At 40.7% G+C, this 16,461-nt stretch overlaps 1 protein-coding gene across 1 annotated transcript; it reads left to right on the plus strand.

Annotated features, from left to right (window-relative positions):
- The first annotated feature begins 787 nt into the window (after positions 1 to 787).
- Positions 788 to 5,817, plus strand: LOC105219685 (pyrroline-5-carboxylate reductase 1, mitochondrial). The gene is made up of 5 exons (XM_011195984.3): positions 788 to 4,764; positions 4,825 to 4,895; positions 4,960 to 5,136; positions 5,194 to 5,611; positions 5,676 to 5,817. Exons 1-5 carry the CDS (start codon positions 4,686 to 4,688, stop codon positions 5,744 to 5,746), a joined length of 816 nt encoding a protein of 271 aa, XP_011194286.2. The 5' UTR covers positions 788 to 4,685; the 3' UTR covers positions 5,747 to 5,817.
- The last annotated feature ends 10,644 nt before the right edge of the window (positions 5,818 to 16,461 follow it).

Raw genomic sequence — 16,461 nt, forward strand, 5'->3', positions numbered from 1 at the left:
TGTGTGCATATGACCTTCACTGATAAGTGATAACGAGACAATACGAATTTTGGAAGATGTCCATACATATGCATCTACATATGTATGCATGTACGTAAGCGCTTTTGTATATATCTAGGTATACACATGTATGTATATACAAGTCTCATATAATGAAATATGTAGTTAATTTTAGTATTGTAAGAAATGCATTTAATATAAAAATAAAAACATTTTTTATGAAAGTAGGTATATTATTTTAAAACATTACATACATATGTAGGTCCGTTTAAACATGCCGACAAATATGCCCCTGAAATCGCATAATTTATTTGAATTGAATAAATTTTGCATGCAGTCATAAATAAATATCATATTAGCACATATGATTGCATATAAATGTATCAATATATAAGCAAACGGGCTAACATTCCGATATAATAGAAATGTAAATCTCTGAGCATATTTTTCATTTAATGCTCAGCAATGTTAACGTGACGCTGTTAAAATTTCTCCTTCCGAGCTGGCTGAGGTGAAACACGCTCATCGTGTTTTGTTAGATTTTGACAATTCACACGCTGGTCCGCAATTGGACCTTCTCTATATTTAACGTTCTCTGGCTGAGGTGAAACACGCTCATCGTGTTTTGTTAGATTTTGACAATTCACACGCTGGTCCGCAATTGGACCTTCTCTATATTTAACGTTCTCTGAACAAAGTCATGATACAGACGTCAAGAGCCAAACAATGGCAAACAGCAAAAAATAAAATTACGGGATACATGTTGTAACGTATGTAGATAAAACTTTACACGAATTAAATAAATAAAGCTATGTATAAATATATATTTTACAGCTTTTTGAAAAATTGTATGTTTTAATGAAAACTTCTATAAACTTCTTCTTTCTCTAGAATGCTGTTTTATATATTAGTTGTCTTTGATTGGTAATTTTTCTTCCCGCTATCTTTAGGAGCTGCATGTGAAAGCAATTACAAAGATAAACATTTGAATTCGATACAAGAGAGTATGCTGATATAGCCGCTATGCCCCACTGCTACTTAGTTTTGTACTTTTAGACTTTAGGTGAATACTTCGCGACTGCTGGACGTTCAATGTAAATTACGTCAATATTTATACGAAGCTAGTTGTGTTTTCATAAGAAAAAATATTTTAAAAAGGTATTTGTACATTTTTTTATAAAATATCGAAAGAAAACCGAAGAAAATCATGTTTGGCACTTGCCAATTGCTTCTTATGGAGGGAACACTTCTCCGATCTGCTGAATGGCAGTGAAAGTACAACACCAGGAGTTGGCGAACCCGATTCCCCAATCGATGACGGTGGAATAGATGTTCCATTACCCGACCATGAAGAAATTCGAATAGCAATTACTCGCCTGAAGAACAACAAAGCGGCAGGGGCCGATAGATTACCGGCTGATCTATTCAAATACAGCGGCGAAGAACTGATAAAGTGCATGCATCAGCTTCTCTGCAAAATATGGTCGGAAGAAAGCGTCCCAGACGATTGGAATCTCAGTGTGCTCTGCCCAATCCATAAAATATCGACTTAAGCCAACCGTCAACAAACTGATTGGACCTTATCAGTGTGGCTTTAGACTTGGAAAGTCCACCATGGACCAGATATTAACCATGCGCCAAATCTTGGAGAAGACTCGTGAAAAGAGGATCGATTCACAACACCTTTTTGTCGATTTTAAAGCTGCTTTCGACAGCACGAAAAGGAGCTGCCTTTATGTCGCGATGTCTGAATTTGGTATCCCCGCAAAACTAATACGGCTGTGTAAGTTGACGTTGAGCAACACCAAAAGCTCCGTCATGATTGAGAAGGACCTCTCCGAGCCGTTCGATACCAAACGAAGTTTCAGACAAAGTGGACTCACTATCGTGCGACTTCTTTAACTTGATGTTGGAAAAAATAATACGAGCTGCAGAGCTAAATAGAGAAGGTACAATCTTCTACAAGAGTGTACAGCTGCTGGCGTACTCCGATGATATTGATATCATCGGAAGCAACAACCGCGCCGTTTGTTCTGCTTTTTCCCGCATGGATAAAGAGGCGAAGCGAATGGGTCTGGAGGTGAATGAGGACAAGACGAAATATCTCCTGTCATCAAGCAAACAGTCGGCACTCGCGTCTTGGCTCCCACGTCACTGTTGACAGTCAAGTTGTAGATAATTTCGTATACCTGGGATCCAGTATCAACTACACCAACAATGTCAGCCTCGAAATCCAGCGCAGAATCACTCTTGCCAACAGGTGCTACTTTGGACTGAGTAGTCAATTGAACAGTAACGTCCTCTCTCGGCGAACCAAAATTAAACTCTACAAGTCGCTTATCATTCCCGTCCTGCTTTATGGTGCAGAAGCTTGGACGATGTCAACATCAGATGAGACGACACTAGGAGTTTTCGAGAGGAAAATTTTGCGCAAGATTTACGGACCTCAGAACATTGGCAACGGCGAATACTGCAGACGATGGAACGATGAGCTGTACGAGTTATACGACGACATTGACATAGTTCGTCATGTTGTCCGAATGGACGAAAACACTCCAGCCCTGAAAGTGTTCGATGCAGTACCCGCCGGAGGAAGCCGAGGAAGGGGAAGGCCTCCACTCCGTTAAAGGGACCAGGTGGAGAGCGACCTGGTTACACTTGGAATCTCCAGCTGGCGCCGAACCGCGAAGGAAAGAGAGGAGTGGCGCGCTCTCATCGATTCGGCTATAACCGGCTAAACGGTTGAACGCCAATCACATACAATTGCTCCCACAGCAATTCATTATATGCATCCAATATTTGGACGTTTTCAAATAAAACTTTGGCAGATGACAAAAAAAAAGTGCAAGGATAATGCATAAACAAACCATGAACAACCAAAAACTAGAACCATAGCGAGGAAGAAGTCCTACATCATGAACTACTGGACGTGTACAGCTCTTAATGAATCTAAAACTTGACCAATATCCAAAATTTTGTTGTGCACAAACCTGAAAAAAGTGACTATCATACGCCAATGATATTGATATCAAATGCTATTGAAATATCGAAATACATATCTCCTTGCATCAAACATAGAGTCTGCATTCGCGTCTCGGCTCCCACATCACTGATTTTGCAGAAGATTTATGGTCTTTTGAACATTGGCAATGGCGAATACCACAGACGATGGAACGATGAGCTTTACGACGACATTGATATATGTAATTCTGCGAATATGTTGTTCGAATTGACGAAAACAATCTAGCTTTGAAAGTGTTCGATGCAGTATCCGCTGATGGAAGAAGAGGAAGTGGAAGACCTCCACTCCGTTGGAAAGACTTGGTTTTTTGGTATTTCCAATTGGCGCCCAACAGCAATATATATATACATACTAGCAGACCACTCCAATCTTTGCACGCGTTTAAACATACATTTCAAAAGTTATAAGTTTTTACACACTTATACACACTCTCCCATACATATGTATGTACTTTCCCGTTTCTTGCGTGGTTTCATTTTAAAAAAGTAAAATGAGGAAAATTCGAACCATAAATTATATTGCAAAGAGCTAAAACTTGATTACGACCTCTAGTCTTTGGTGTCCGTTGTCTTTCACTCTGATTATGAAGGCGTTGAAAACGCTCAGGCCTCGACGTCCTAGTGCGAGCTTGTATATTCCTAATATAATATTTTGTTCAGCAAGCAGCTACGAGCGTTCGTTACTTGACTCTCTGGCACGCGATTGCGATGCGAAGAGAATGACTTGCAAGATGATTTTCAGTTTCAGATTAAGATTCTCCATCACGGAGTCTTTTTGATACCTTCACCTGGGAACTATTTCCAGAAAGTTGGGATTCTAGCTATAAATATAGCCTATGTTACCCGGGGTGAATGTAGCTTTCCAATGATGAAAGAATTTTTGAAATCGGCACAGTAGTTTTTGAGTTTATTCATTACAAACATACAGTAGGTAGAAAAAGTAAGTTAACAAAGTGAAATATAACTTCGAGTTGTATAAAATGTTAATGCTTTTATTTTTTCAAACAAATATTTTTCTTTATTAAGTCCATATTCCACAGTATAAAATTAAAGTATTTTTAAAACAAAAAACAAATTAATTGATTTTATAAAATGAAAATGTATACACAAACAGTAAATTTCATGTAGAAAAATTAAGTTATCAAACTATATTATATCGACAAAACCCATAATTTTGAGTTGCTAGTTGATTAACTGAAATCTGCAATTTGGACATTTGACATCGCTTTGTTGCAACTTCTCACTATATCGAGAATGACTGGATTCCAATAGGCATTCTACGATTATGACAGACACAAATGATTCGTGCTTATAAACGCTCTCATTCAAAACACTCCTCAATAAGCTTATCAGATAAAGCCTTTATACGGCTACAATTTATAGTGTGTATGCAGTCAGTTCAATTTTACTTTCCTTTGTTTACAATTGCAATGACTATTTAAATAGAGAAGTAAAACGAACGGCAATAGCTCTTTTTGTATTTTTGTTTAATGGGCGATGTACTGAGCTTATCAAAGCATTCCTTATCAGTTATTTTTATTTGTGAAGCATTCAGAAACTTCGTGTTGATAGAGGTTCAATTACCGTCTAGCTATTGAATTGTGAAGATCTAAAGTCCAATACTGAAATAAATTGGTTTCAAATTTATATTTTTCAAAACAAACATGAATCAAGTGGGCAGAATTGGGGTTTTGGGGGGTGGAAAAATGGCGCTCGCAATGGTGAAAGGCTTTCTCTCAGCTGGTAAACATTTATAGAAATGCTTCAAGATAATATGATTTCATCTTTATTTATTCCGTGGAGGTCTTACAAAATCAGAGCGTATAATTGCCAGCGTACATCCAGATGATAAACAAAGTTTCGTACAATTTGAGGTAGAGTCATACTTATGTATTAAAGTCATGATATGTTTGAAATTTCCAATATATCATATTCTAGCAAATAGGCGTGGAGACAGTAGTAAAAAACGATCCGGTTGTCGAAAAATCGGATATAGTATTCATATCAGTTAAGCCGCAGGTAGTGCCTCTTATATTACCTGAAATTAGACCATTAAGCAACAACAAGTTGTTTATCTCAATAGCTATGGGCATAACTTTAAAGATGTTAGAGAAGGTGAGCATTGTTAAGGTTTGAGTGTTATTTATTTTATATAGCCACTTCTATTTACAGCAATTATCCCCAAGTGCACGAATCATACGTGCGATGCCTAATACTCCGGCGCTGGTGAAGGCAGGATGCTCGGTGTATGCACGTGGTGCAAAGGCAACCCAAAATGATGGCGAGTTAACAAAGACACTTTTAGAAGCGATCGGCACATGCGAAGAAGTTTCGGAAATTTGGTTTGATCCCATCACAGCTTTGAGCGGAAGTGGACCAGCTTATGTATTTGTCATGATTGAGGCACTAGCAGACGGTGCCGTTCGTATGGGACTGCCGCGTGATTTGGCATATCGACTTGCCGCGCAAACTGTTTTGGGCTCGGGGCAATTAGTACGTGATACAAAGGAACATCCGGGTGTGTTAAAAGACAATGTAACTAGCCCCGCTGGTTCAACTGCCGCTGCGCTTAAAGTTTTAGAAACGAAAGGTATTTAAAACTAAATTTAATTTAGCTTATTAAAGAGTAATTTGCATTTTGGTATTCAAAATAGGTTTTCGTGGAGCAGTTGCCAATGCAGTTGAGGCAGCAACATTAAGATGTCGGGAAATATCAGGCAATTAATCATATTTTGTTAATTTTAGTTAGAGGAATATTTTTTAAATATAAAGTAGAGTACATCCAAAATAACTATATTCGTATAGTGTTTTCTTCAAAAGGCGACAATGTCCGGGCTATAAGGCATAACTCTCCAGCCGCTGTTTTCCAAATAGTTTTTATCTAGCCTTTCCACGATCGAAAGTTATTCTCTCATGTCTAGTTGCGAATTACGAGCGTTTTTCGACAATCATTCACCTCAATTTGATAAGTTGTTGTCGGTCGCTTCCCCATTAATATATATATGATCAGGATGACGAGAAAAGTTGAAATCCGGATATCTGTTGAACCATTACCACGCCCTCAAAATAGCGTTAACCCAAAAGCTATAAAGTCCTATAACTAAGTCATAAGTAAAACAGGGAAAATTAAATTTTGTACAGGTGATCACAATTAGGAGGAACATAGTGGAATGAAATTGTTTCGGTAATGGGACGTAACTCCTAGTCGAGTTAACCATAAACTTCCATCAAAATATTATGAATTGCAGCTGAAGTTTTCTTCATATTAAATTAACACGTTTGTAGGTACAAAGTTCGACAAAATGGAATGCAAAACAAGTCATTGTTTACGTTTTAAATATATGACATACATATACCGAAAAAGACGCACAAAAACAGCAGTCGTCGAGAGACGTCAAAAAATCACAACTTTCGATGCTTATATCCGTAGAAACCTTATATTTGAAAATCCACTTATAAGCGTTTGATTTAAAAATATAAGTGCTTTTAAGCTCCCATCCGTCAAGTCTAAAAAAGCTGGAGTCAAATGAAAAGGCTAGCACAAGATCGATATAAATGGTAAAATATGACCCCTTTTAGCCCGCGGAGCCATATTATACAACAGCTGTCATCGATTGGTCACTTCTCTGCCTGCTATCTGTGGGCGCTGCTCGTATGTCAAAAATTTTACATTTGAATACAACAATAAAGTTATCCAGTTGAATTCGTGGAGGAGAGTATGCGGATACCTCATTAAAAATTCTATCGCCACTTGCTGAGTGCTACCAAGTTTTGATTTATGTACATATTTATGCAATTCTCAATAGCTCAAAGGACAAATTATTTTACAAAAACTATACAATACAAATATATTTTTAACTTGATCTAAATTATAATTGATTATATAAAAATTTTTTTTTTGCAGATTTAAGTTTTTTCCACCAAATAAGATGGTACAACACTAAGGCACATGATACCTAGGACATTTTAGCTTAGGGTTGCACCACAAGTGCTGCCTGTTTGTTTGAATTACTGGATAATATTGGCTATTGGCTTCTTTATAACGCATAGCCAATTGATGGCAGCTAATATATAATAGTGAAAGTGAAATCGACACATATACATACATACTTATATATGAAAATGTATAATGATTTCCGTCCATCTGCTTTGATTTTCCTTACATAAGTCAGATTATATTTTTTGTCGCTTTAATTAAAATTGGGATGGGATCATGTGTAGAAGTTCACGTAAGTGAGGAAATTTTTTGATTGTCATTCAATTGGGAGTGACCAGAAACGATTCTTCTCCACATGATTCAAGCAGCTTACGACTTCCGGGTTTAGACCAAGTATCCTCAGGGTAGCTAACAAATATCCGTTTGAAGGCGAGCTAAAATGAGAAGGCGAACCCGCTTCTGCGGTTGTGCGTAGGGTTTGGGACCCACCACATAAAACCGAAGTTCCAATGAAATCCTTTTGATGACGACCCCTGCAAACGTTTTAAGTATAATGATTTAAGGGCATGCACCTGGAATGTCCGGACCCTTAATTGGGAAGGTGCCTCTGCCCAGCTGGTTGATGTCCTCATACGACTTAAGGCTGATATCACCGTCATCCAAGAAGTGCGATGCACGGGACAAGGACGGAAGAAGGTGGGTCCTTGTGTCATCTACTACAGCGGCCGCAAATTTGGTGTTGGATTTGTGGTGGGAGAGAGACTCCTTCCCCCGAGTCCTGGCATTCACCCCGGTGGATGAACGTCTAGCCATAATCCACATAAAAGCGAGGTTCTTCAACATATCGCTTATTTGCGCCCACGCCCCAACGGAAGGGAAGGACGATGTGACCAAAGATACTTTCTATGAGCGCCTAGAACGCACTTACGAGCGCTGCCACCGCCACGATGTCAAAATCGTGCTTGGCGATTTCAACGCTAGGGTGGGTAAAGAAGGTGTCTTTGGCACAACAGTCGGAAAATTCAGCCTCCATGACGAAACATCGCCAAACGGCCTGAGGCTGATCGACTTCGCTGGGGCCCGAAATATGGTCGTCTGTAGTACCAGATTCCAGCATAAGAAAATACATCAAGCTACTTGGCTGTCTCCTGATCGAAACACGCGTAACCAAATCAATCACGTTGTGATATACGGAAGACGTGTCTCCTGTGTTCTAGACGTGCGTACGCTCCGAGGACCAAATATAAACTCGGACCATTATCTGGTTGCAGCGAAGATACGCACTCGCCTCTGTGCAGCAAAGAACGGCCGTCAACAAACACAAGTATGGTTCGACGTCAAAAAGCTGCAATCGCAACAGACAGCCACGAAATACTCTACTCGACTTGCACTCCTGCTCTCTGAGAGCACTCATCAGCATCTCGGTATAAGGGAACTGTGGAACGGCATCACAAACTCACTGCGTACCGCTGCAGCCAGAATAATTAGATTTCGGCAACGAAAAAAAAACAAGCTGGTAAAATGAGAATTGCAGCGGAGAGGAAACAGACTGCCTACCTCGCAACGTTGCAAACGACCACAACACGTGCGGGATGTGATAGATACCAGAGAACTGCAAAAATCACTTTCTCCTTGAATCAGCTTATGCGTCACATGCATTGCACTAAGAATTTGGTACACAACTTATATTTTAGTATGTATTTGTCATCCCGTCGATATGGAGCAAGAAAATATTTTAGAAAAAATACGTACAAACGCCTACACATTGTCAGCCCGACATAAGGGAAGGAGCCATGTTTGGAATATATTATCTGAAATTATTAAAGAGGATGGTACTATTTTGAATGGATTTATTTACTGCCAATCCTGTAACAATATTTTAAAATATTTGCCAAAAAATTCTTCAAATTTAAACCTTTGTTCATACCCGTTGAGTTTGCTCATACCCATTGACTTTGCTCATACCCATTGAGTTTGGTCATAGGCGTTTTTTTTTTGTGTTTTTGTTTCAACACGAGCGTGAATAAACTCAGCAAGCAAACGAATTTACCGCAATTGAGCTGAATTTAGCTCAGTAGCGAAAACATTCTCGAATGCCATTTTGAGCGCTTGAGCCGAATAGGCTGATAGTTCGGGTATTGTTGCGCTCAACGGAAGCCGTTTTCTGATAGATACCGAGAGCTGAAGAGGGAAGCGAGACGCATCTGCAGACAAAAAAGAAAGAGGCCGAAATGCGTGAGTACGAAGAGCTTGAAAAGCTGGCAGACAGAGGTAATGCTCGAAAATTTTATGAAAAAATTAAGCGGCTTAACGAAGGTTTCAAGACCGGAGCACCCTCATGTAGATGCCAAGGTGGTAATCTGGTAACCGATGTCCAGGGCATACTGGGACTATGGAGGGAACACTCCTCCGACCTGCTGAATGGCAGTGAAAGTACAACACCAGGAGATGGCGAACCCGATTCCCCAATCGATGACGATGGAATAGATGTTCCATTACCCGACCATGAAGAAATTCGAATAGCAATTCCTCGCCTGAAGAACAACAAAGCGGCGGGGGCCAATAGATTACCGGCTGAGCTATTCAAATACGGCCGGCGAAGAACTGATAAGGTGCATGCATCAGCTTCTTTGCAAAATATGGTCGGAAGAAAGCATGCATGACGATTGGAATCTCAGTGTGCTCTGCCCAATCCATAAAAAAGGAGATCCCACAATCTGTGCTAATTACCGTGGGAAAACCCTCCTAAATATCGCCTATATGGTTCTATCGAGCGTATTGTGTGAAAGACTAAAGACCACCGTCAACAAACTGATTGGACCTTATCAGTGTGGCTTTAGACCTGGAAAATCCACAGCTGACCAGATATTCATCATGCGCCAAATCTTGGAGAAGACCCGTGAAAAGAGGATCGACACACACCACCTTTTTGTCGATTTTAAAGTTGCTTTCGACAGCACGAAAAGGAGCTGCCTTTACGCCGCGATGTCTGAATTTGGTATTCCCGCAAAACTAATACGGCTATGTAAGTTGACGTTGAACAACACCAAAAGCTCCGTCATGATCGGGAAGGACCTCTCCGAGCCGTTCGATACGGAACGAGGTTTCAGACAAGGTGACTCGCTATCGTGTGGCTTCTTTAACTTGAAATAAATTTATACGAGCTGCAGAGCTAAATAGAGAAGGTACAATCTTCTATAAGAGTGATGATATTGATATCATCGGAACCGCGCCGTTTGTTCTGCTTTTTCCCGCATGGATAAGGAGGCGAAGCGAATGGGTCTGGAGGTGAATGAGGACAAGACGAAATATCTCCTGTCATCAAGCAAACAGTCGGCACTCGGGTCTTGGCTCCCACGTCACTGTTGACAGTCATAACTTTGAAGTTGTAGATTATTTCGTCTACCTGGGAACCAGCATTAACAGCAATAACAAAGTCAGCCTGGAAATCCAACGCAGAATCACTCTTGCCAACAGGTGCTACTATGGACTAAGTAGGAAATTTAAAAGTAAAGTCCTCTCTCGACGAACAAAAACCAAACTCTACTCTCTACTCTGGTCCCTTAAACATTGGCAACGGCGAATACCGCAGAAGATGGAATGATGAGCTGGATGTGTTTTTCGACGACATAAACATAGTCCAGCGAATAAAAAGACAGAGGCTACGCTGGCTGAGTCATGTTGTTCGAATGGACGAAAGTGCCCCAGCTCTGAAAGTTTTCGATGCAGTACCCCCCGGAGGAAGCCGAGGAAGGGGATGGCCTCCACTCCGTTGGAGGGACCAGGTGGAGAGCGACCTGGTTACACTTGGAATCTCTAACTGGCGCCGAACTCCGAAGGAAAGAGAGGAGTGGCGCGCTTTCATCGATTCGGCTATAACCCGCTAAACCGTTCAACGCCAATCACATACATACAATTAAATTTATATATCACTAGGGGACCTCCGACAAGTGTTGCTCTGTACATACGTATTAACTCTTATGTAACAATCTGAACCGTTTTGATTAGAATTTATATTAAAAAGTTATTTCAATATCTAACGTCAAATTTCGAAGCCACAAAAAGTCATTAATGCTTGACATTATGCATTATTAATAGCCATAGCAAAAATCAAAAGAATTGGAAACGGTGGAAATGGGCTTTAAATATGTGCCTTAAATTGTTTAGAAAGCGAGTCACACACCCTTTTGTTTTAAACCATACTGATCTCCCTAGTGCCTACTTGAGGTAATTTAAAAAAATATATTGTTCCCCGTGTTTAGGTGTTACAAACACTTATTAGGAGTACAAGTTATTATCCTCAGTGCAACATGTTGCCAGAGCTTCCAAGAAAATGTAGAATTTAAATATTTATGTTCGAAGTGTGTCTCAAAATCCAATTGTCAAATATTGATTTACACACTTCGTTGTTTGGTCGTCAATTCTTTGCCAAAAACACTACTGCCTCCATATTCAACAGACCGCGTGACTTTTTCTATTTTCCAAAAGTAAAAAGAACCTACAAGCATATGAGAAATGGCTAAAAGAGTCAAAGCCTATCCCAAAAACTGAGTTTGAGAAGTGATTCGACGGCACTAGCATAAGAGCATATTATCGAATAGCGACTATTTTGAAGAACAACAGCTGTCATCGATTGGTCACTTCTCTGCCTGCTATCTGTGGGCGCTGCTCGTATGTCAAAAATTTTACATTTGAATACAACAATAAAGTTATCCAGTTGAATTCGTGGAGGAGAGTATGCGGATACCTCATTAAAAATTCTATCGCCACTTGCTGAGTGCTACCAAGTTTTGATTTATGTACATATTTATGCAATTCTCAATAGCTCAAAGGACAAATTATTTTACAAAAACTATACAATACAAATATATTTTTAACTTGATCTAAATTATAATTGATTATATAAACATTTTTTTTTTGCAGATTTAAGTTTTTTCCATCAAATAAGATGGTACAACACTATGGCACATGATACCTAGGACATTTTAGCTTAGGGTTGCACCACAAGTGCTGCCTGTTTGTTTGAATTACTGGATAATATTGGCTATTGGCTTCTTTATAACGCATAGCCAATTGATGGCAGCTAATATATAATAGTGAAAGTGAAATCGACACATATACATACATACTTATATATGAAAATGTATAATGATTTCCGTCCATCTGCTTTGATTTTCCTTACATAAGTCAGATTATATTTTTTGTCGCTTTAATTAAAATTAGGATGGGATCATGTGTAGAAGTTCACGTAAGTGAGGAAAGTTTTTGATTGTCATTCAATTGGGAGTGGCCAGAAACGATTCTTCTCCACATGATTCAAGCAGCTTACGACTTCCGGGTTTAGACCAAGTATCCTCAGGGTAGCTAACAAATATCCGTTTGAAGGCGAGCTAAAATGAGAAGGCGAACCCGCTTCTGCGGTTGTGCGTAGGGTTTGGGACCCACCACATAAAACCGAAGTTCCAATGAAATCCTTTTGATGACGACCCCTGCAAACGTTTTAAGTATAATGATTTAAGGGCATGCACCTGGAATGTCCGGACCCTTAATTGGGAAGGTGCCTCTGCCCAGCTGGTTGATGTCCTCATACGACTTAAGGCTGATATCACCGTCATCCAAGAAGTGCGATGCACGGGACAAGGACGGAAGAAGGTGGGTCCTTGTGTCATCTACTACAGCGGCCGCAAATTTGGTGTTGGATTTGTGGTGGGAGAGAGACTCCTTCCCCCGAGTCCTGGCATTCACCCCGGTGGATGAACGTCTAGCCATAATCCACATAAAAGCGAGGTTCTTCAACATATCGCTTATTTGCGCCCACGCCCCAACGGAAGGGAAGGACGATGTGACCAAAGATACTTTCTATGAGCGCCTAGAACGCACTTACGAGCGCTGCCACCGCCACGATGTCAAAATCGTGCTTGGCGATTTCAACGCTAGGGTGGGTAAAGAAGGTGTCTTTGGCACAACAGTCGGAAAATTCAGCCTCCATGACGAAACATCGCCAAACGGCCTGAGGCTGATCGACTTCGCTGGGGCCCGAAATATGGTCGTCTGTAGTACCAGATTCCAGCATAAGAAAATACATCAAGCTACTTGGCTGTCTCCTGATCGAAACACGCGTAACCAAATCAATCACGTTGTGATATACGGAAGACGTGTCTCCTGTGTTCTAGACGTGCGTACGCTCCGAGGACCAAATATAAACTCGGACCATTATCTGGTTGCAGCGAAGATACGCACTCGCCTCTGTGCAGCAAAGAACGGCCGTCAACAAACACAAGTATGGTTCGACGTCAAAAAGCTGCAATCGCAACAGACAGCCACGAAATACTCTACTCGACTTGCACTCCTGCTCTCTGAGAGCACTCATCAGCATCTCGGTATAAGGGAACTGTGGAACGGCATCACAAACTCACTGCGTACCGCTGCAGCCAGAATAATTAGATTTCGGCAACGAAAAAAAAAACAAGCTGGTAAAATGAGAATTGCAGCGGAGAGGAAACAGACTGCCTACCTCGCAACGTTGCAAACGACCACAACACGTGCGGGATGTGATAGATACCAGAGAACTGCAAAAATCACTTTCTCCTTGAATCAGCTTATGCGTCACATGCATTGCACTAAGAATTTGGTACACAACTTATATTTTAGTATGTATTTGTCATCCCGTCGATATGGAGCAAGAAAATATTTTAGAAAAAATACGTACAAACGCCTACACATTGTCAGCCCGACATAAGGGAAGGAGCCATGTTTGGAATATATTATCTGAAATTATTAAAGAGGATGGTACTATTTTGAATGGATTTATTTACAGCCAATCCTGTAACAATATTTTAAAATATTTGCCAAAAAATTCTTCAAATTTAAACCTTTGTTCATACCCGTTGAGTTTGCTCATACCCATTGACTTTGCTCATACCCATTGAGTTTGGTCATAGGCGTTTTTTTTTGTGTTTTTGTTTCAACACGAGCGTGAATAAACTCAGCAAGCAAACGAATTTACCGCAATTGAGCTGAATTTAGCTCAGTAGCGAAAACATTCACGAATGCCATTTTGAGCGCTTGAGCCGAATAGACTGATAGTTCGGGTATTGTTGCGCTCAACGGAAGCCGTTCTCTGATAGATACCGAGAGCTGAAGAGGGAAGCGAGACGCATCTGCAGACAAAAAAGAAAGAGGCCGAAATGCGTGAGTACGAAGAGCTTGAAAAGCTGGCAGACAGAGGTAATGCTCGAAAATTTTATGAAAAAATTAAGCGGCTTAACGAAGGTTTCAAGACCGGAGCACCCTCATGTAGATGCCAAGGTGGTAATCTGGTAACCGATGTCCAGGCATACTGGGACTATGGAGGGAACACTCCTCCGACCTGCTGAATGGCAGTGAAAGTACAACACCAGGAGATGGCGAACCCGATTCCCCAATCGATGACGATGGAATAGATGTTCCATTACCCGACCATGAAGAAATTCGAATAGCAATTCCTCGCCTGAAGAACAACAAAGCGGCGGGGGCCAATAGATTACCGGCTGAGCTATTCAAATACGGCCGGCGAAGAACTGATAAGGTGCATGCATCAGCTTCTTTGCAAAATATGGTCGGAAGAAAGCATGCATGACGATTGGAATCTCAGTGTGCTCTGCCCAATCCATAAAAAGGGAGATCCCACAATCTGTGCTAATTACCGTGGGAAAACCCTCCTAAATATCGCCTATATGGTTCTATCGAGCGTATTGTGTGAAAGACTAAAGACCACCGTCAACAAACTGATTGGACCTTATCAGTGTGGCTTTAGACCTGGAAAATCCACAGCTGACCAGATATTCATCATGCGCCAAATCTTGGAGAAAACCCGTGAAAAGAGGATCGACACACACCACCTTTTTGTCGATTTTAAAGTTGCTTTCGACAGCACGAAAAGGAGCTGCCTTTACGCCGCGATGTCTGAATTTGGTATTCCCGCAAAACTAATACGGCTATGTAAGTTGACGTTGAACAACACCAAAAGCTCCGTCATGATCGGGAAGGACCTCTCCGAGCCGTTCGATACGGAACGAGGTTTCAGACAAGGTGACTCGCTATCGTGTGGCTTCTTTAACTTGAAATAAATTTATACGAGCTGCAGAACTAAATAGAGAAGGTACAATCTTCTATAAGAGTGATGATATTGATATCATCGGAACCGCGCCGTTTGTTCTGCTTTTTCCCGCATGGATAAGGAGGCGAAGCGAATGGGTCTGGAGGTGAATGAGGACAAGACGAAATATCTCCTGTCATCAAGCAAACAGTCGGCACTCGGGTCTTGGCTCCCACGTCACTGTTGACAGTCATAACTTTGAAGTTGTAGATTATTTCGTCTACCTGGGAACCAGCATTAACAGCAATAACAAAGTCAGCCTGGAAATCCAACGCAGAATCACTCTTGCCAACAGGTGCTACTATGGACTAAGTAGGAAATTTAAAAGTAAAGTCCTCTCTCGACGAACAAAAACCAAACTCTACTCTCTACTCTGGTCCCTTAAACATTGGCAACGGCGAATACCGCAGAAGATGGAATGATGAGCTGGATGTGTTTTTCGACGACATAAACATAGTCCAGCGAATAAAAAGACAGAGGCTACGCTGGCTGAGTCATGTTGTTCGAATGGACGAAAGTGCCCCAGCTCTGAAAGTTTTCGATGCAGTACCCCCCGGAGGAAGCCGAGGAAGGGGATGGCCTCCACTCCGTTGGAGGGACCAGGTGGAGAGCGACCTGGTTACACTTGGAATCTCTAACTGGCGCCGAACTCCGAAGGAAAGAGAGGAGTGGCGCGCTTTCATCGATTCGGCTATAACCCGCTAAACCGTTCAACGCCAATCACATACATACAATTAAATTTATATATCACTAGGGGACCTCCGACAAGTGTTGCTCTGTACATACGTATTAACTCTTATGTAACAATCTGAACCGTTTTGATTAGAATTTATATTAAAAAGTTATTTCAATATCTAACGTCAAATTTCGAAGCCACAAAAAGTCATTAATGCTTGACATTATGCATTATTAATAGCCATAGCAAAAATCAAAAGAATTGGAAACGGTGGAAATGGGCTTTAAATATGTGCCTTAAATTGTTTAGAAAGTGAGTCACACACCCTTTTGTTTTAAACCATACTGATCTCCCTAGTGCCTTCTTGAGGTAATTTAAAAAAATATATTGTTCCCCGTGTTTAGGTGTTACAAACACTTATTAGGAGTACAAGTTATTATCCTCAGTGCAACATGTTGCCAGAGCTTCCAAGAAAATGTAGAATTTAAATATTTATGTTCGAAGTGTGTCTCAAAATCCAATTGTCAAATATTGATTTACACACTTCGTTGTTTGGTCGTCAATTCTTTGCCAAAAACACTACTGCCTCCATATTCAACAGACCGCGTGACTTTTCCTATTTTCCAAAAGTAAAAAGAACCTACAAGCATATGAGAAATGGCTAAAAGAGTCAAAGCCTATCCCAAAAAC

The sequence above is a fragment of the Zeugodacus cucurbitae genome, chromosome 2 (assembly GCF_028554725.1).
Source record: "Zeugodacus cucurbitae isolate PBARC_wt_2022May chromosome 2, idZeuCucr1.2, whole genome shotgun sequence".
NCBI classification, from domain to species: domain Eukaryota; kingdom Metazoa; phylum Arthropoda; class Insecta; order Diptera; family Tephritidae; genus Zeugodacus; species Zeugodacus cucurbitae.

Coding starts and splice junctions, on each gene's coding strand:
- LOC105219685 (XM_011195984.3), top strand. CDS start 4,686: ATGAATCAAGTGGGCAGAATTGGGGTTTTGGGGGGTGGAAAAATGGCG. Junction 5,137..5,193: donor CTTTAAAGATGTTAGAGAAG/GTGAGCATTGTT, acceptor TTCTATTTACAG/CAATTATCCCCAAGTGCACG. Junction 5,612..5,675: donor TAAAGTTTTAGAAACGAAAG/GTATTTAAAACT, acceptor TATTCAAAATAG/GTTTTCGTGGAGCAGTTGCC.